The following is a 21,073-nucleotide window of genomic DNA, read 5'->3' as shown; positions in this document are numbered from 1 at the left end:
TATTAGTAGTATATAAAAGAGAAAATAGGTAGAGATGAGAAGGGAGTGTTTTCCAGGGAGAAGGGGCCGTCCTTATAGAGAAAGTTAGTAGTATGGTTTGTTGGGAATGCAGAATACTTGACGGAAAGCAATATGAAAAAAAAAAGAACAGAAAGGAAGATTTGCCAGATTGTGGAAGGTCTTAGATACAAGGCTAAGGAGTTTGTATTCATCCAGGGAACCTCTCTGGAAGGGTTTGAGACACAGAAGTGCTATATGATGAGAGAGGACCAGAGAAATGAATGAAGCAACTTGTTTCTACTCACAGGTATACAATAGCAGTCAGGATTCAAACCTAGCTTTCAAATTCAGTTCACTGTCCAGTGTTTCATAGTGCTTTACTGGATGAATAGGGATTCCCCAAGGCTGAATAATCTCCAGGCCTTCAGACACCAAAAGCCTTGGAAGGTAGCAAAGTTTGGTGGCTTAAGCCAAGGAATCGTTGTTGGGCCTGAAATAATTGATGTGACGCCAGAGTGCCTCAATTTCCTCATCTTTAAAATGGGTATGGCTGATAAATGGCTATAAAATGTCTAAATATCAAGCTGCTGAATAATAGTGAAGATAAATATTTGTGGGAAGTTGTAAGCCATAATTAGCGCCTCTGCCTAGGAAGAATAATAAATCCCACACCACTTTACAAGAGCCCGCCTTTCTTCCTCAGGGTGAAAAGGTTGAAGTTTGACAAACTCCTGCATGGCATCATGGGATTTGTAGTAGAAGCTGCCCTCGTGAACCCTGTTGACGCTCCCTAACGCCGGCATAGTTCCTGTACTGACAGGAGAAAGCCCACTTTCCTCTGGGAAATGTAGTCAAATGGTACCCAATGGCAGCTGGCTCTGGTGGTGCTGAGAACTACAATTCCCAGGGGGCTCATTGAAGGGCCTCCTTTTAGGAGGCTGAGCCAGGGAAACCGGGGTTTCTGCCTCGGTCTGTGTGGGTCCTGTGTTAGATCGCCACGTGGGAGAGGGTGTCGGAGGAGAGGGCTGAGTGGGTGTTCTAGCCGATACTTCTTCGGAGGTTGCGTGGCCGTCTGCGTTGGATTCACTGAGGTGTTCAGGGACTCTGCGTGTGGCGCCATGACGGTGAGTCGGGTTCCCCGCAGTCCACCCGACAAGGCCTGGCCCATCCCATCCTATTTTAGCCCTGGGCGCGTTCGGTCAGCACCTCAGTCTCGTCCACGGCCACAGCCACAGCCACTGGCACGACCACGGCCACGGCCTCCGTCTCCTTCGTCGGCCCCCAGTGGTGACTGCTTTTTTGGGGGTGCTGAAGCCAGCTCGAACTGGCAAACCCATTGTTAAATTTACAGTGAGAGCCTTTACACCTCGAAAATCGGCCAGCGCCACAAATCCGGTCTCGGTTTATTAGTTCGTTGACTGTCTAGACTTAAGAAAGTGATGGAGAAAATGTTAATAATACAGGTTAAGCTTCAAAGTGCGTTGTGAATTTTCGGAGAGCTGGTTGTTAAACACTTAATAACCTCTCCCTCCCCTCACCCCCTCGCTCTGTGTGTGTGTGTCCTCCCTCCCCACCGCCTCCCACCGCTCATCTCCCTGTCGTTGTCAGTCTGCCTGTTTACTTTGTCTCGTCCCTTTTTCTCACCCCCACCCTTCTCTGATGGGGTGTGGGGATGGCCCTTGAGCAGACCTGGGGTGTAACATGATCATTTAGTCAGTCCTCTCCTTTTACAGGTGGGGAAACTGAATCCTCATCTCCAATCAATCAATAAACATTTATCGTGTGCCTACTGTGTGCTAAGCACTGGGCACTGTGCTCCAGTGCTGCTCTCTCATGCATGCTGTCTTTTTTGATTCCCCTGCTTCCTAACCATCTTCCCCCTCATGGACCTTTCTCAATAATATTATGTATTACAATTATGTAATATTATGTATTACAATTATGTGTTTGTTTCTCATCCTTCTAGGCCCTAGTGAACTCCTTCTGGGCAGGGCCTGTGTCTCTTCTAAAACTGAGTGTCTCCTCCAGCATCTAGGTGGTATTGGGCAGGAAGGAGACTGGAATTTGTTGATTCTTCATAGGATTTAGAATTGGAAAGGACTCTTGGAAATCATCCCTATCCCTTTATTTTATTTTAATTTTTTGTGTGTGAGGCAATTGGGGTTAAGTGACTTGCCCAGGGTCACACAGCTAGTAAGTGTTAAGTGTCTGAGGTCAGATTTGAACTCAGGTCCTCCTGAATCCAGGGCCACTGCTCTATCCACTGCACCACCTAGCTGACCCCCTTTTATTTTTACAGTTGAGGAAAGCGAGTTCCAGATAATGTAAGGAATTGTTTAAAGTTTATAGGTAATAAGAACTGGGGCGATTCAAATTCAAGTTTTCCAATTCCACACCCAGCCAGTGCTGTTTCAATCATAGCCCACAGTTTGGTAGTCATTGTTATTCTCTGGGGGAAAGCCACCTCTCTAGTTTAAATCAGGAGTCTGCTTCATGACACATTCAGTTCTGGGGAGCTCTATTAGAGAGGGTTTTCCTTTATAAGCCAAACATAAGGAAACCTCAACTGATCCTCACAGTGACTGCCATCTCACCATCTCTCCTCTCGATACTGAGAATTGTTATGTTTTATATTATGGAGATCCTGATTTGCATTCAAGTTGATTTGGTATCCTTATGGAAATCACTCAGCATCAGGAACTCCCCCTTTTTGGTATGACAAGGGCAACAACCAGCAGTAACCCCTGTGAAAGATGGGAATTTATTTTAAAAATATCTTTGATTATCATGTGGGAAATTTTTCCTCTATCTAGAACATAAGAAAACAACATCAATAAAGTTTTCAATAATAACTTCAATAAAAGGCTGTTTTACTTTGACCTGGATGGATGGCATCACTGATGCAATAGTTTCATTCAGAGTGATTTATAAGGTCATAGTATTTTAATCTAGTCCAATCCTCTCATTTTATAGAAGAGAATTAAAGTTCACAGATATTGTGAGTTGTTCAACTAGTAATTAAAGAGGTAGAGCTAAAATTTGATTGTAGGTATTCTGACCCCAGATTTAGTGCCCTTTACAGTTACATTCTTTAAAATCCATCACTTGTTTCTCTTTTTGTATGTGGAAGAGATGTGCCTCTTTAACAGAATTTTTTGTTTTGTTTTGTTTTTTGCTGGGCAATGAGGGTTAAGTGATTTGCCCAGGGACACACAGCTAGTGTCAAGTGTCTGAGGCTGGATTTGAACTCAGCTCCTCCTGAATCCAGGGCCAGTGCTTTATCTACTAGCTGCCACCCCCTCCCCTCCCCGCCCCCAGTTCATTTATAATAAAATTTTAAAACTAGATGGTACCTTAGAGCAGGTAAAACCCTGGGCCAGAAGTCAGAAAATTTGGTTTCAAGTCCCCATTTTACTCCTACCAGCCATATGGCTTTGGCAAAGCGTTTAAACTATTTAATTCAATTCTTCAAACTTTTGTTATTTTTTTTTCCTGGGCAATGAGGGTTAAGTGACTTGCCCAGGGTCACACAGCTAGTAAGTGTCAAGTGTCTGAGGTCGGATTTGAACTCAGGTCCTCCTGAATCCAGGGCTGGTGCTTTATCCACTGCACCACCCAGCTGCCCCCAAACTTTTGTTATTTTGATATGGTCTTTGGGAGATACAAATTTTAGATAAGATTGTCCCTATCCTCATAGAATTTATAATCCAGGGGATAACAAATATAAATATAAAATAAGTAAAAAATGTACTGTCACATGATGACTGCACTAGAGGCACAAAACAGTGTCACATGAGAGCCAAGGGGAAAAACACTGGTAGAATCATGGAAGGCTTTATAGAACAGGTGGCTTTTGAGTTGAACTTTAAAAGATGGGTAGGACTTCAGAAGGTTAAGATGAGCGGGAAATGTATTACAGGTCTAGTGAACAGTGTAAGTAAAACCCTGGATGCAGAAGATTATAGGTTAAATTTTGGAGGTATAATCTTCCAGTTTGACTCAAGTTTAGTATATTTGGGTGAAGGGGAATAATACATGATAAAGTTGAAAAGGTAGCTAGATTATCTCCAAATCATGGGAGACCTTGAATACCAGTCAAAGAAGATTGAACTTAACCTAAATAGTCAATAGAGAGTCACTGAACATTTTTGAGGGAAGGGATAGCATGACCAAATGATAAGGAAAATTATTTTGGCAAGGGTATGAAAAATAGACTGGAGAAGAAAATGTTGCTGGCCAGATGATTGTCATAGACCAGATAGCATGAGAGTCTATACTAGCTTGGTGAAAGGGAGGTTAGAAGAAGAGATGAATGCTAAAAATTTTGTAAATGTGTAATCATAGTAGGGTCACAAAGAGCTGGACATGACTAAAAAACTGCACAAAAACAATCAGTAGTATTTGCTAACTGATTATATTTAAGAGGTGAATTGAAAAAGTCAAAGAGAATCCCAAGGTAAGGACCAGAGAGACTGAGTTAATGGTGGCATTATCTAACAAATAGTTGTCAGAAGGAAGGTCAGATTAGGGTGGATGGGAAGTTAATAAATAGGTTTGGTTTTGGACGAGTTGAATTTGAAAGACTGGTGAAACAAAAGATTGCATATGAAACTGAATCTCTTTCGTGGATAGTTTATTTTTAAAAAAAATATATGTAAAATTCAACATAGTAGGGGCAGCTAGGTGGCACAGTGGATAGAGCACCGGCCCTGGAGTCAGGAGTACCTGAGTTCAAATCTGGCCTCAGACACTTAATACTTACTAGCTGTGTGACCCTGGGCAAGTCACTTAACCCCAATTGCCTCACTAAAAAAAAAAAATTCAACATAGTAGTACCAATACCACCCTGCTGGTGTGTCCCCCTTCTGAACTTCCTATCTTTTTTTTGTTTAAAGGAATTTATTCTGGCCAATGACCAGAGCACTTATGAAGATTTTTCTTTTCAAATACTACTCCATTTCTTGTTTGCTCTGGGCGATGATAATAATAGCTAACATTAACATAATGCTTTAAGGTTTGTAAAGTGCTTTTACATTATCTCATTTGATCCTTGACCACAGTCCTGTGAAGTAAGTGCTATTAATTAGCTCTATTTTACTGAGAGCTTAAGTGATTTTTCTTAGCTCCACATGGTTGTAAGTCTGGGGCCAGATTCAAACTTGGCTCCTCTGTCCACTAGGTCATCTAGCTGCCTAGGATGATGAATGGATGAGGTTGTTTTCATTTCTCTCCTGTTTTTTCTTTTTTTTAGAGGAGAGACCCACCCTTTCTGTTCCACTTGTGTGTAACTTCATTTTATCTTTCTTTACTCCGTAGTTACTACTATCCAGCATAGAATCTAAAATATTTTATTTGGATGTTTTCACCACTCTCTCCCTTGAGTTTCGATTCCACATTGCCATTTGCCTATTAGATATTTCAAATTGGAAGTCCCATAGAGGTTTCAAAATTAGTATGTCTGCTATGATAGACCCAGCATCTACCAGGGTTCTTCACTCTTCCACCAAAAACTTTTTATGCCCTTAGATAACTACAAAGCTGCTCGAGGGAGGCAGGGGCCATTCAGGTCCCATGGCTAGCTTTGTTGCCTTTAAGGGAAAATTAATCCCTGTTGTTCATGGTGGGAAATCTTTGTGGATACTAGTCCTCTTACACCCCAAACCTTCTGATCTCCTAGACTTCCCATTTCTCTGGAAGGCACCATCATTCTCCAGGTTCATAATGCTGTCATTGTCCATTATTCATTCTTCCTCACTCCTCATATACAGTCAGTTGCCAAATCTTGTCATTTCTATCTCCACAATATCTCTTGAATAAACCCCATTTTCCTCATACAATCACCACCTTAGTTCAGCTGTGTTTCCCCTCTCACTGAGCTTATTGCAGAAGCATCCTAATTAGTTTCTATGCCTTAAGTGTCTCTCTACTCCATTCCATCCTACACTGTTGCTAAAGTGATTTTCTTTAGGTGCTAAGTTGCCCGCATCACTCTATTTGGTCAACACCAGTGGCTCCATATTGCCTTTAGAATTTAAGACTCTTTTTCCTTACTATTACAACTTACTTCATTTTTTCCAGTACTGAAGGGTTTTTTTGGGGCAGGGGCCAGGGCAGTGAGGGAGGGTTAAGTGACTTGCCCAGGGTCACACAGCTAGTAAGTGTCAAGTGTCTGAAGTCAGATTTAAACTCAGGTCCTCCTGAATCCAGGGCTGGTGTTTTATCCACTGTGCCACCTAGCTGCCTCTTGCCTTTAGAATCAGATCTAAACTTTTTTGTGCCAATGTGACTTTCTAGCTTCATTGGACATTCTTCTCCCACATTCTGTGACCCAGTCAAACTGACCTTCTCACAGGATGATCCATGGCCATGGCCATGGTTTTGTATGTTATCCTCATGCCTGGAATGCCCTTCCCTGCTGCCTTGTAGAATCCCTCTCTTTCGTCAATACTCAATCTAAGCTTTACCTTCTACATGAAGCCTTTCCTGATTCTTCCGATTACTCAATTCTCCCTCCCTCCCCCACCCCCTTGAACCTAATTGCTTGGTACTTATTTATGTACTTGTTGTTTTCTCCTTTAGTATGTCAAATCCTTGAGAGTAGGGATTATTGTTTCATTCTTTGTATTTATGTCCCTAGTACCTGGCACACAGTATTGATTGTTGATTGATCATGTTAGCATTATTTTACTTTTTTTTTTTTTTGCGGGGCAATGAGGGTTGTGACTTGCCCAGGGTCACACAGCTAGCGTCAAGTGTCTGAGGCCACATTTGAACTCAGGTCCTCCTGAATCCAGGGCCAGGTGCTTTATCCACTGCGCCATCTAGCTGCCCCCCAGCATTATTTTACAAGGGGCCATCTCCAGTCATCCTGATCTTCAAATTGCCACTGGACTCAGATGGCTCCTGAGGAGAGAGTGAGGCTGGTGACTTTGCACAGCCCTGCCTCACTTAAATCCAGTTCACTGCAATTCATGGCATCACTTTCTGATGTCATGGTCATCTTCGAGAACAAAGGACAAACAACAACACGTAATTTTTTTTTTTTTTTTGCATGGCAATGAGGGTTAAGTGACTTGCCCAGGGTCACATAGCTAGTGTCAAGTGTCTGAGGATGGATTTGAACTCAGGTCCTCCTGAATCCAGGGCCCATGCTTTATCCTCTTGCGCCACCTAGCTGCTCCCAACACATAACTATTGATTTAAGGGAGCTTCATACCCTGATTTTTTCTTTTTAAAAGTAATTAACATTTTTATTTATAGTTTTGGGTTCCATTTTTTTTATCCTTCCTTCCCTTCCTCCCTTTCCCCCCTCCCTGAAGTGGTAAGCAGATATGGGTTACACATGTACGATTATGTAAAACATTACCATATTAGTCATTTTGTACAAGAAAATTTGAATAAAAGAAAAATGAAAGAAAGTGAAAAATAGCATGCTTCAGCCTGTGTTCCATCAATATCAGTTCTTTGGAGGCAGTATGTTTCATCAGTAGTCCTTTGGGATTGTCTTTGATCTTTGTATTGTTGAGAATAGCTGTCCTTCACAGTTCTTCATCAAATGATGATGTGGTCTCTGTGCACAATGTTCTCTTGGTTTTGCTCACTTCACTATATAGCAGTTCATACAAGTCTTTCCAGCCCTTTCTGAAATCATCCTGCTTGTCATTTCTTATAGCACAATAATATTCCATCACCATCATATACCACAGCTTGCTTAGTCATTCCCCAGTTGATGGGCATTCCTTTGACTTCCAACTCTTAGCCACGACAAAAAGAGCTGCTATAAATATTTTTGTACAAATACACACTCTCATATTGAAGGTCATTTATTAAGTAACTGTTATAGACCAGGCTATGGGAAGGTACTAGGGACCAAAAATACTAGTCCCTGCCTTCAAGGACTTTATATTCTAGGCCTAATATATGCTTATTGATTAATCAGTTCTACTGGGGGAAACAACAAGTATATAGATAAGTCAGTAAAAAATTTAAAAGTAATTTTGAGGTGTTGGTATCACTAGCAACTTGGGGAATCAAGAAGGGCCTATTTTACTTGGCGCTTAGTAAATGTTTATTGATATTCAGTGCCATTTGCAATGAGCCTTGAATGAAACATATGGTCCTGTTCTTATTTTCATTTCTCTCAATTTGATCTTAAGGTTAACTTGAAAAAATAAGTATGTCCTTAAACAGCTCATTTATATATGAACCTCATTCTGTGGTTTGTGGGAGGTTCACCAAGGGATAAAGTAATTCCCCTAAAATCTGTTTCTGTTTTTAAAAGGAACGAAAGGGAACGGCGAAGGTCGATTTTTTGAAGAAGATTGAAAGAGAGATCCAGCAGAAATGGGATGCTGAGAAAGTATTTGAGGTCAATGCATCTGATCCTGGAAGCCTGACCAGGTAATGAGTTGTGATAGAACTTTGAATAATGTTTCTCAAATCAGCATGCTTGTTGTTTTTATGAGCTTTTCTATGAGAGGGAGTGAGGTACAATAAAAGTCAGTAATGCCTGGGTTTATACAATAAGGTGCTGAAAGAGACCCTGGCTTAAAAGAGAAGAGGCACATTGTTTGTGACTATGTGAACTGTTTAGCCATATGACAACATGTCTTTATTTTTGGAAGCATTTAAAAAAAAACATTTAAATTTATTTCTTCCTTAATGTTTCTCTGGTTTGGCCTGGTAAAATGAAATAATTTTGAAGATGGAATCAAATTGCATGACAATTATCAACAAAATCCTAAAATATGAATTGGAAAGGGCTTGTGCATGTACTTAAACATATTTCTTAAATGCAAATTATTTTTTAGGAGAAAGAGAATTTGCTCTCATTATATAATTCTACATGTATGTGTATATGTAGATGGGGGGACATATTTATTTCCAACTAAGAAATAAATAGATTTCTATAACATAACAAATTAAAGTGTTGATGATTATACTTAGGAATTCTGATATAAAGGATAGAATTATGGACTTGGAGCCAGGAAGACCTGGGTTCAAAGCCTGCCTCTGAAGTATGTGGCCCTGGGTCTTAGACATTTCAAACTACTAAGTCATAATTGGGTTGTTATCTCATTTTGTATAGGAAGTTCCTATACTTGGACTCCCTCTTCTCAAATAACAGATCTTTTTTGTATTGGGGTTTTGTTTTGGAGACAATTGTTCTGGTACAGAGCTCTGATTTCCTTGGTGTACAGAACTCCCACTGGGGAAACTCCCTTCATTAGTACTGATGGGCAATTTCTGGGGCACTTAATAGTCTTAGAGAGTAGCTTGGAGTATTGAGATGCTAGATGACTTGTCTAGTGACAATAATATGTGCCAAAGGCAGTACTGGAACCTGAGTCTTACTAAAAGGCTAGCCTACTATCATGTCATATTGTTTCTTATTCTGTTACACTTAAGGGTAGGCAAATGAAGTTCATGTTTAGATATAGAATTCTGGATGGCTCTCTGGTAGTCTGCTATTTTGTTAAGTGATGAAACACTCTCTGTCTCTGTCTCTTTCCCTTCTTCCCTCTCTCTTCCCCCCTTTCACTGTCTTTCCTTCTCTCTTCTTCCTCTCCCATTCTTCCTTTTCCCCTCCCCTCCCTGCTTTTCTATATATATTACTTTTGTGTATGTGTGTGAAGCATTTTGACTAGCTTTATGTATATTTTGGGAAGTCCTGTTTAATAATCATTGTGGCTCAATTTTTTTGGCATGCCAAGAATAATCATATATTTTAAAGTTTATATATTTTATTAAAATGTTTTGGCTTCTGTTAAGCTAAGCTTGCTAGGAAAATATTTCCTATTTGCTATCTAGAATATATTACTTAATTATTCAATCAAAAGCACAATTCTTTGCTAGATAATTTTTTATTTCTTGTAATCTAATTTACTATCCTTGTATTAACTGATAATTTTAGATAAACTCTTGAGACATCAGTCCCTCACATTCAATATAATGTAAGTTTGAAAGCTTTTTTTTCCCTTCTGTTTATGGGTATGTGTTGGTTTTTTTTTCCCCCATCTTTACAGCAAAGACAAGTATTTTGTAACTTTCCCGTATCCCTACATGAATGGACGTCTTCACTTGGGTCATACATTTTCATTATCTAAATGTGAGGTAAGGATACACCTCTCTGAATGTCAATAGTCCTTTTTTCTTCCATTCTTTTTATTAGCTACTTGGGAGGAAATATTATCTGGGCAAATTTATTTCTAACTAAGAAGAACTAGGATCAAACTAGATCATAAGCGCTTTGCAAACATAAAAGCACTACATAAATGTCAGCTATTATTATTAGAAGAACTCTTTCATTTTAAATATCTTTGCCCTGTTTGTTTTTGTTGTTTGTTTTTGTTTTTGGTTTTTTTGCCCTGCTTTTATTAAGGAAGCCCATGTGACTTGTCATTTGTTTGGTTGCAATTTCAGATTTATGTTCTGTGTGAGAGTACAGAAAGAAAAAAAAGCAGTATTGAAATCTATTCAGTTTTGATAATCAACTTTATAGAATCTAGATATTTAAAAAAGAAGGTATAAGGATGCAGCAAAGCAAATATTTTTATGGAGGATTTACCTTTTTGCATATGTTTATGGATTGTAATTTGAATTTTATTTTCTTTTTATAGTTTTCAGTAGGATATCAGAGGCTAAAAGGAAAGAAGTGCTTGTTTCCCTTTGGTCTACACTGTACTGGAATGCCAATTAAGGTAAGATTACATATGGAACTGGATTGGGCTCTTTTGAATTTAGAGTGAAATGTGATAATGTAGTTAAATAAAAAGTGAGATTTCCAAGAATTATGAAATGGCAGGATTGATTTGAATTTGAAAGTCTTTCTGAACTCCTTTGTTATACTAGTCTTTAACGAGCACAACTTAATATGAGCTACATGATTTGCAAAACAAAAATTAACACCTTTTGGTATAAATATATGTACATATAAATATATATAAAAGTAAATATGCCAGCGGCATATTAGTAGTTGCACATCATCCCTATTGATCTTAAACTTCTTTTACATTAGGTAATAATTACTTTAAAATAATATTAGAAGAAAGTGTATAATAATCTTTAGGTACACCAAGTTATATGTGACTTTAATAATATAAGGGAAGTCAGAGGGAGAGCAGTAAACCTAAGCTGGAAGGGACCTTAGAGATCATCTAATCCTTATCTTACCCCAACACCTTCCATTTGTAGAAGAGGAAACATGGCCAGAGTGGTAAATTGACTTCCCTTATCTGTCAGAGCAAAGCCAGTGGCCATTTGGAGCTAGAAATAGTCCACCATCCTTCATTTTAAGGATCCATGGTTTTATTGGTGTGGGTACTGTCTTCATACTACAGATCTTAACCCTTTTAAAATCTTCGAGTGTCCTTTAAGGACCCAGGACACTTCCACACCATGAGGAACATCAGAAGAAGACTAGAGAGGAGGCTAGTCCATCACAATGTAAATAATCCTGGTGTTACTAGACTATGGTTACATTAGAAAATTTCTTATTCCTCTTATGATTTTAAAATGGAAATAATTCCTAAGGAGGCAAGATTTTAGGGCACAACAGTCAGGAAATCTGATATCAGCTAGCCATTTAAAACTTAGTGCCCTCCACTGAAATTATTTGAGAATATTTGAGCCATTTCAGTGCAAAAAATTGTCAAATATGAATGTCCCAATATGAAAATGGACATCAAAGCAACACGAATCTGAATTATTTCTCTGCATTTTGAAATTCAATATCATTTGTTTTGAGGCATGTGCGGATAAATTGAAAAGAGAAATAGAGTTGTATGGTTGCCCTCCTGAATTCCCAGATGAGGAAGAAGAAGAAGAGGACGTTATTGCAAAAAAAGAAGAGATCATTATCAAGGATAAGGCAAAAGGAAAAAAGGTACAATAAATTGGGTCTCTGGTTTTGCTGGTAGACACTGCATTAATATGAGTAGCATGGTAGTTTATGTCTCCAAGATATAAATAGCTAGTTGCTCATATTTATGTTGCACTTTAAGGTTTGCACAGCATGTTACATATATCATCTCAATTGATTGAACGTACATTGAGTCCGACTGCTTTGCCTTATAATCTAAATTCTTTAAAAACACACAGATCCTTTCCCCTTCAATCCCAAGATGTTTTAAAATTGGCTTCCTGATTAGAGTGTGTGTGTGAGAGAGAGTGAGAGTGTGTGTGTGTGTGTGTGTGTGTGTGTGTGTGTGTGTGTAAGTGTATATGTATGTGTTGGAGGGGTGGCCTTTTAGTTATTGGCAAATACAAAACAGACTGGAGAGAGGGCTTCTGTGAATGATTCCTCATAATTACAAAAGGTTGATGAGATTGGGGGAAGAACAGTGGATGCTAGTGCCCTGGGATTATGCCTTGTATCTGTAACTGGTAGTATTTTATTGTTGGTGATGAAAATTCTTTGTTAGTGGCTCTGATCATATAAATATAATGTTCAGTGCTAAGAAACTTGATCTGGAGAGTGTAACAGCCCAAATTAGTCCATCTAATACCTTTGTTCTGACATATCAACAACTTTTTTGGGAGGGGGAAACTTTTAAAATCAAAAACAAATATTTAGCTCACTTAAATAGCTATAATTCTGAAACATGTTGTAGTGATCCTAGTTGTGGCATGGACAAGTTAGCCTTTTCGGGCTTCTGTATTTGCACAGTACAAGATAAAGCTGCATGTTTTGGGGAAGTGTAACTTTAAAGATCTTATTTCTTTTTGATACCATTTATTTAACATCTGGCCCCTGACATAGATCAACTTGTGTTTATTTTGCCAACAGTTGAAACTCCAAATAAGATATGAAACTCCAATGATATTCACCTTTCTTCTACAGGCATTTCATTAATGGCATGTGTCATGTCCTCCCTGCTAGATTGTCACTTTCATGAATGCAAGGACTATGTTTTAATAATCTTAGACTTTTCTTCAGTACCTAGCATGGTGATTTACACATCCCAGATGCTTTTAAAATGAGCATTGAATGAATGGTGATTATTTTCTTGTTTAACCAATTTAGAAAGAGAATTTGAAAAGAAAATTGCCTCTTAAAAATGAGACACAGAATATTAGGAGATAAGAAAAGCGGTGGAAAGGAGTTACTAGGTATATTTAATTGGTCAGATGTTTACCTTCATTACCACAGGAACCATTGAAATCAGAATTCAGAGCAGCAGTTTGCTTATTAGCTATTAGGAGATGTAAAGAAGTTCAGCATTTGATGGTAGTAGTCTGAAGACTACTTCTGAAGAGAAGACTGTTGAGAAATAAGCCTGTTCTTTCATGGTGTTGCTGATTTTTGGTTGTTGCTTCTAGAGCAAAGCTGCTGCCAAGACTGGGTCCTCCAAGTATCAGTGGGGAATCATGAAATCTCTTGGTCTATCTGATGAAGAAATAGTGAATTTTTCTGAGGCTGAACATTGGCTCGATTATTTTCCACCACTGGCTATTCAGGATCTGAAGAGAATGGGCCTGAAGGTATTTTTCCCCCCTTAATCTAGAAAGGCTACTTTCAGTAAAGAAAATGCATGTTGCTGGTGGTATATAATATTTAGGTCAACTATTTATTTAGAAATATAAGAATATTAATGAATGTGAACTCTTATTGTCAAGAAATTAGAAGCTATGAAGCTAGATATAATTAACAATGAGTAGTTTAATTAGGTAGAGAATAAATAATGTATTGTAGTGTTAGCATGTTTATGTATGTGATTATAAGAAAGAAAGAATAAGATCACCTGCTCAAAGAATATAAAGAGGTAGGGCGGGGGCAGCTAGGTGGCGCAGTGGATAGAGCACCGGCCCTGGAGTCAGGAGTACCTGAGTTCAAATCCGGCCTCAGACACTTAACACTTACTAGTTGTTTGACCCTGGGCAAGTCACTTAACCCCAATTGCCTCACTAAAAAATATATATATAAAGAGGTTTAAAATTGTACTTTCTTTAATATTTTGGAAGCCCACTCCAATATAAACTTGATTTTAAATGCTCTCAAGTATATTACAATCTTTGTGTCTTGATAGTCATTATGGAAATATATGGATATGAATGGATGTTGGAGTACTAAATTTCCATAGCTTTTCTGAAAACATGGTTTGCAGGGTTTTTTTTCTTTATTAAAGAACAACTATATTGTTAGGTGAGGAAAGTAAAATTTCAAGAGATTAGATGAAGTTATTACTATGGTGGCAGAGATATTCATAGATCCTTTATACCTTAATATTCTTGGATTTTCTTTTTTCCTCACAGGTAGACTGGAGACGTTCTTTCATCACCACTGATGTTAATCCTTACTACGATTCCTTTGTTAAGTGGCAATTTTTGACACTAAGGGAAAGAAACAAAATAAAGTTTGGGAAGAGGTGGGTATAGTGTTAATTGTAATAATTTCTATGATATTTAAAAGTAAGTGTCAGGGTACCTAGGTGGCACAGTGGATAAAGCAGCAGCCCTGAATTCAGGAGGACCTCAGTTCAAGTCTGGCTTCAGACACTTGATGCTTAATAGCTGTGTGACCTTGGGCAAATCACTTAACCCTCATTGTCCCACAAAAATAAACAAACAAATAAATAAAAGAGTAATTGTCACATGTATCTTGCTCTATAATTCAGTACCCTACATTTTGCTATAGCATTTGCATTCTCCTTTCCAACTTTACACTTTTCCCGCTGCAGCCTGATTCTATTCTACCCAGTCCTGCCTATGCCTAGTCTTTTTCTGAATGTTCTTGCCATGTACTAGCAAGATATTAAACCAGGGCTACTGGAAACCCTAGTTTTAGGATTTTTTATTTTATTTTAAATTTTTTTAAAAATTATTTATTTATTTAGAATTTTCCCCAAGTTACATGTAAAAAAAGAAATTTTTTTATATTGATTTTTGTTTGTTTGTTTTTTTGGTGAGGCAATTGGGGTTAAGTGACTTGCTGAGGGTCACACAGCTAGTAAGTGTTAAGTGTCTGAGGCTGGATTTGAACTCAGGTCCTCCTGACTCCAGGGCTGGTGCTCTATCCACTGTGCCACCTAGCTGCCCCCTCACATTGATTTTTAAAAATTTTGTGTTGCAGATTTTCTTCCTCCCCCCCCTCCTCAACTCTCCCTAAGAAATCAAGCAATTCAATATAAGTTATACATGTCCAGTCATGCAAAGCATCTTCACATTAGTCAGGTTGTGAAAGGAAACTGACAAAAATAACTTTAGAAAGAGAAACTAACAAAAAAAATATACTTCAATCTGTATTCAGATACCATCAGTTCTTTCTCTGTAGATGGTTTGCATTTTTCATTCGTCTTTCTGATAGTATCTTGCTCATCATTTCTTTCACAATTACTATTGCTAGCTGTATTACCCTCCATCCTATTCCCTCCCCTTGATATTTACTCTATTTTCTATCTTCTTTCACCCTATCCCTCCTCAAAAGTGTTTTGTTTTTTACTGCCCCTTCCCCCAATCTCTCCTCTCTTCCTTCCTCTCTCCCCACTTATCCCCTTCCCCTCCCACTTTCCCTCAGGGCTAGATATATTACTCTACCCACTTGAGTGTGTATATTATTTTCTCTTTGAGCCAATTCTGATGAGAGTAAGATCCACTTAGTCCCCCGCTCCTTCTCCATCTTCCCCTCTACTCCATAAATTTTTTCTTGTTTCTTTTATGTGAGCTACTTTACCCCATTCCACCTCTCCCTTTCCCTTTCCCTTTCCCTTTCCCTTTCCTTTCCTTTCCTTTCTTTTTTGTTGTTGCAGGACAATGAGGGTTAAGTGACTTGCCCAGAGTCACACAGCTAATAAGTGTCAAGTGTTTGAGGCTGGATTTGTATTCAGGTCCTCCTGACTCAAGGGCCAGTGCTCTATTCACTGCACCACCTAGCTGACCCCTCCCTTTCCCTTTCTTCCAGTGCATTCCTCTTACCCCTTAATTTTATTTTAAAGATATCATCATGGGGCAGCTAGGTGACACAGTGGAAACAGCACCAACCCTGGACCCAGGAGACCCTGAGCCCAAATCTGACCCCAGACATAAGCCACCCCACCCTGCCTGCCCCACAAAAAAAAAAAAAAGGATAAATAAAAAATAAATGCTTTACAGATATCATCCCTTCATATTCAATTCACACTTGTGCCCTCTAAGTGATCCTTTTTTTTAAATCATAAAAGTATTTTATTATTTTCCAGTAACATATATAGTTTTAAACATTTGTTTTCATAAGATTTTTAGTTCCAAATTTTTCTCCTTCCCTCTCTTCCCTCCTTTCTCCCCAAGACAGAAAGCAATCCGATATAGGTTATATATGTACAATCACGTTAAACATATTTCTGCATTAGTCATGTTGTGAAAGAAGAATCAGAACAAAAGGGGAAAAACTCAAAAGAGAAAAAAAATGTAGAAACAGTATGGTTTAATCTGCATTCAGAATCTACATTTCTAGTTTTTATGATCTTAACTAAAAATTGTGATCAGTACCTGTAGCAAGGAAGATGAGCAAATTCATTTTATTTTGGTTTGCATTTTTATTCCCAAAAGTTAATTGCTTGAGACTTATTACCCCTGGCCTGTAACTGGCCCTTAAATCCTGTGGGTTCTCCTAACATGGAGTACCAAAAACTCCTTAATAGTTTCTCTGTTATTGCCTTCTAAGATCTTTCAGAAATTTTCTGTTCATAGGTTGACTCCTTGATCTCAATTCTTATGTCTCAGAATGAAAGTAGGAAAAATATGCGTTTTCTCTTTGTACCTTTTTCTGGGAAAAAAGAAATGGCTTACCTTTTCTAGGGTTCAGTTTCTTTGTCTATAAAACAAAAGGTTGAATTAGATGGTCTTTGAGGTTGTTTCTGCCTCTGATATTCATTATTGAAAATAGTAGTAGCTGACATTTATATGATGACTTAACATTGTCACAACACATGTATGCGCGCGTGCACACACACACACACACACACACACACACACACACATATACACCCCCCTTGTTGAAAACTTATAGCAACTCTTGTGAAGTAGGTAATATTATTATCCCCATTTTGTAAATGAGAAAGTTGAGGCCAAGAGTTTAAATTACTTGCCAAGAGTCAAATAACCAATAAGTATCTGAGGCACTATTTAAATTCGAGTCTTCCTGAAGCCAAATCCAGGGCTGGGTCTACTATTCCAGCTCTGTGTTGAAGTGAGAAAGGAAGCTGATATTAAGGGCTACAGGGTACATGTGAAACAGTTCTCAAATAGAACCTTGAACTTTGGGGGAAAGATAGTAAAGGAAAGGGGGAGAAGGACCAGTGAGGAGAGGCAGATATGGATGGAGGGGGATGAATCTATAAGTGGAGGAGAAGCATATGAAAGAAGTGGAACTGATCCAGGAAGTCTAGAAAGATGAAGATAGTAACCAGGGAAAGCATAGAAATAGGGGACAAGGATAAGGGGAAATACAAGAATGCAGGACCTGGATTCAAATTCTAATTCTGCTCTTTTCTTCCTGGATAACCTTAAGCAAGTCATTGAACTTCTTTGGCTCTTTTGTTTCCTTATTTATAGAATGAGTTTAGACTAGGTAATCTCCAAGTTCCTTATCCATTTTGAATTCTGTGAGCCTGTAAATGAAAACTATACATTTTACGAGCGTCTTTAAATTTCAGAAGTCTTTGATTTCATCAAAGGAAACCAGGTTCATTAAGTTTTTTTCTAATTGTAACATCTGTGATGAAGACAGAGACCTTAATTCAATATTCATGATTATAGAATTATATGCGAAGTATCGTGGGGACCAATTTTTAATTGGGGAGTGCTAGCTAAGCGGCTCGCCGCAATATTGGGACAAGGAAGGGGACCAGCAGCCTCCCTCAAAACAGAACAGTATTTATTTTAACAAGAACAAACTTAAAAAAAAAAACACAAACAGGATCAGTAGGATCAAGGGAAAGGAAATAAAATGGGGAAAGGGAAATTATACAACCTGAAGAAATACCACCGCCCAGGAATCAGCTGAGAATACACAGCAGAGCTCCTGTCACCTTCCAGCTTCCAGCTAGAATGGCGACTTCTCCCCGTTTCCTGAAAACCCACACAGCCCTCAACCAATTGTCTGGCCGCTCTGATAGTCACATGACTGCCCTCACTAGGCTTCCAATCATTATAATTTTGCCAGGCCCATGTAGGCGTCAGCGAGTGGTGATGACGTGAGGTGCCAGAGCCCTGGCAACGGCTACAACCAGTGGGTGAAGCACTGTGCGGTTTGCGGAGCCCCAGGCCTGTGCACACCGAGGCATAAAAACCTCAAATAACAATTAATTCTTTACAGTATAATGAATAAATGCTGTCTTCATCTCAGTATTTGGTAGTTAGAAGTAACATATGAGTAAAGCCTTACTATTAAAATGTAGTTTGTGACTTTTATCCAGCTATTTTTTTCTGCTTTGTGTTTTATAGGTATACAATTTTTTCCCCAAAAGATGGACAGCCTTGTATGGACCATGACAGACAAACTGGTGAGGTAATTATTTGGGGCATAGAACAGTCGTGAGCCTAATCATAAGGCTTTCCAAACAAAACAAAATCCTAAAACACCTGGATAGTGAATATCTTTCATGCCTTACTGTCCTTACCCTCCTGGTGCTATTGGCATATGATGAAAGTAATTTTGGGTTCATTCTGATCTGAGGTATCAGGAAGGGTCAGTTTCTCACAATTGTCACTAATCTCCTTTAGAGAATGGTGGGTTATAGAAAGGGGCAGGAAAGGTAGAATGAGGCAGATGACTGGCTATTTAAAGTAGTGATGGGACACAATATTTATATATGCTCTCTTGCATCTTTTCTTTTTTTTTTCATGTAAATATTTTATTATTTTCCAGTTACATGTAGAGATAGTTTTCAACATTTGTTTTTATAAGATTTCTTGTTTCAAATTTATCTCCCTCCCTCCACCCCTCCCCAAAACAGCAAGTAATCTGATATAGGTTATATATGTACAATCACATTAAACATATTTCTGCATTAGTCATGTAATGAGAGAAGAATCAGAGCAAAAAGGAAAAACCTCAAAAAAGAAAAACAACAACAACAAAAACAATAGAAATAGTATGGTTCAGTCTGCATCTAGATTCAACAGTTCTTTTTTTTTCTGGATTTGGAGAGCCTTTTCCATCATGAGTCCTTTGGAATTATCTTGGACCATTGTATTGCTGAGAAGAATCAAGTCTATCACAGTTGATCAACACACAATATTGTTGATACTGTGTACAATGTTCTCCTGGTTCTGCTCATCTCACTCATCATCAGTTTATGCAAGTCCTTCCAGGTTTCTCTGAAATCTCTTCATTTCTTACAGCACAATAGTATTCCATTACATTCATATACCACAACTTGTTCAGCCATTCCCCAGCTGATGGGCATTCCCTCAATTTCCAATTCCTTGCCACCACAAAAAGAGCAGCTATAAATATTTTTGTACATGTAGGTCCTTTTCCCTTTTTTATGATCTCTGGGAAAAAGACCTAATACTGGTATTGCTGGGTCAAAGGGTGTACACAGCTTTATAGCCCTTTGGGCATAGTTCCAAACTGCTCTCCAGAATAGTTGGGTCAATTCATAGCTCCACCAACAATGCATTAGTGTTCCAATTTTTCCACAGTTTCTCCAACATTTATTATTTTCCATTTTTGTCACATTAGCCAATCTGATAGGTGTCAGGTGATAACCTCAGAGCTGTTTTAATTTGCATCTCTCTAATCAATAGTGATTTAGAGCATTTTTTCATATGGCAATAGATAGCTTTGATTTCTTCATCGGAAAACTGCCTGTTCATATCCTTTGAACATTTCTCAATTGGGGAATGACTTGGATTCTTATAAATTTGATTTAGTTCTTGATATATTTTAGAAATGAGGCCTTTATCAGAAGTACTGGCTATAAAAATTGTTTCCCAGTTTTCTGTCTCCCTTCTAATTTTGGATGCATTGCTTCTGTTTGTACAAAACCTTTTTAATTTAATGTAATCAAAATCATCCATATTGCATTTCCTACTATTCTCTGTCTCTTGTTTGGTCATAAACTGTTCTCCTATCCAAAGATCTGAGAGGTAAACTATTCCTTCCTCTTCTTTTTTTAAATTTTTTTTTTTTTTTAGTGAGGCAATTGGGGTTAAGTGACTTGCCCAGGGTCACACAGCTAGTAAGTGTTAAGTGTCTGAGGCCGGATTTGAACTCAGGTACTCCTGACTCCAGGGCCAGTGCTCTATCCACTGCGCCACCTAGCTGCCCCCCTTCCTCTTCTAATTTACCTATGGTTTCACCTTTTATGTCTAAATTATGTACCCATTTTGACTTTATTTTAGTATAAGGTGTAAGATGTTGGTCTATGCCTAGTTTCTGCCATACTCTCTTCCAGTTTTCCCAGCAGTTTTTGTCAAATACTGAGTTCCTATCCCAGAAGCTGGAGTTTTTGGGTTTATCAAACAGTACATTATTATAGTCATTTACTATTGTATCTCCTGTGCCTAACGTATTCCATTGATCCTCCACTCTATTTCTTAGCCAGTACCAGATAGTTTTGATGACTGCTGCTTCAGATTTGGTACAGCTAATCTCTTGCATATTTTCATAACCAGTAGTGCTTTCTTTTCTTTTTTAATTTTTAAAAATTTTATTTTTTGTGGGGCAATGAGGGTTAAGTGATTTGCCCAGGATCACACAGCTAGTAAGTGTCAAGTGTCTGAGGCCGGATTTGGACTCAGGTCCTCCAGAATCCAGGGCTGGTGCTGTATCCACTGTGCCACCTAGCTGCCCCCCAGTAGTGCTTTATTTTCAAAGTCCCTGCAACCATTTTGGACGATGACCTGTCTGTAGGACCTGTCAATAAGAATATTCCCATTTTATAGATGTGGAAATTAAAGCATAGTTAAGTGTACCTACCTAAGGGCATACATCAGATCACTGGCAGTGCTAGGATCTAAACATTTGAGCCTCTTTTGATGTTATCATTATGTAGTACTGACTTAGATATTGATAACTTACTGGCTTATAGGATAGTGACTGACAGCAGAATAATTTTCTTCAATTCTGATATAACTGCTAATATTTATA

The 21,073-nt window shown here is 38.5% G+C and overlaps 1 protein-coding gene across 1 annotated transcript in view; it reads left to right on the top strand.

Moving 5' to 3' along the window:
• Positions 1 to 910: 910 nt before the first annotated feature.
• The window catches only part of LARS1 (leucyl-tRNA synthetase 1), a 62,743-nt gene continuing 42,580 nt past the window's right edge, over positions 911 to 21,073 (top strand). Inside the window, exons 1-8 of the mRNA XM_043984734.1 lie at positions 911 to 1,124; positions 8,282 to 8,400; positions 10,026 to 10,113; positions 10,620 to 10,700; positions 11,747 to 11,884; positions 13,321 to 13,482; positions 14,254 to 14,366; positions 18,421 to 18,484. Of these exons, the coding sequence (XP_043840669.1) occupies positions 1,119 to 1,124; positions 8,282 to 8,400; positions 10,026 to 10,113; positions 10,620 to 10,700; positions 11,747 to 11,884; positions 13,321 to 13,482; positions 14,254 to 14,366; positions 18,421 to 18,484 (771 nt within the window). The 5' untranslated portion in view covers positions 911 to 1,118. The remainder of the gene's footprint in view (positions 1,125 to 8,281; positions 8,401 to 10,025; positions 10,114 to 10,619; positions 10,701 to 11,746; positions 11,885 to 13,320; positions 13,483 to 14,253; positions 14,367 to 18,420; positions 18,485 to 21,073) is intronic.

This window comes from Dromiciops gliroides, chromosome 2, assembly GCF_019393635.1.
Source record: "Dromiciops gliroides isolate mDroGli1 chromosome 2, mDroGli1.pri, whole genome shotgun sequence".
NCBI lineage: Eukaryota > Metazoa > Chordata > Mammalia > Microbiotheria > Microbiotheriidae > Dromiciops > Dromiciops gliroides.
Note: the sequence above shows the minus strand (reverse complement) of the source record. Positions and strands in the feature narration are given on the sequence as shown.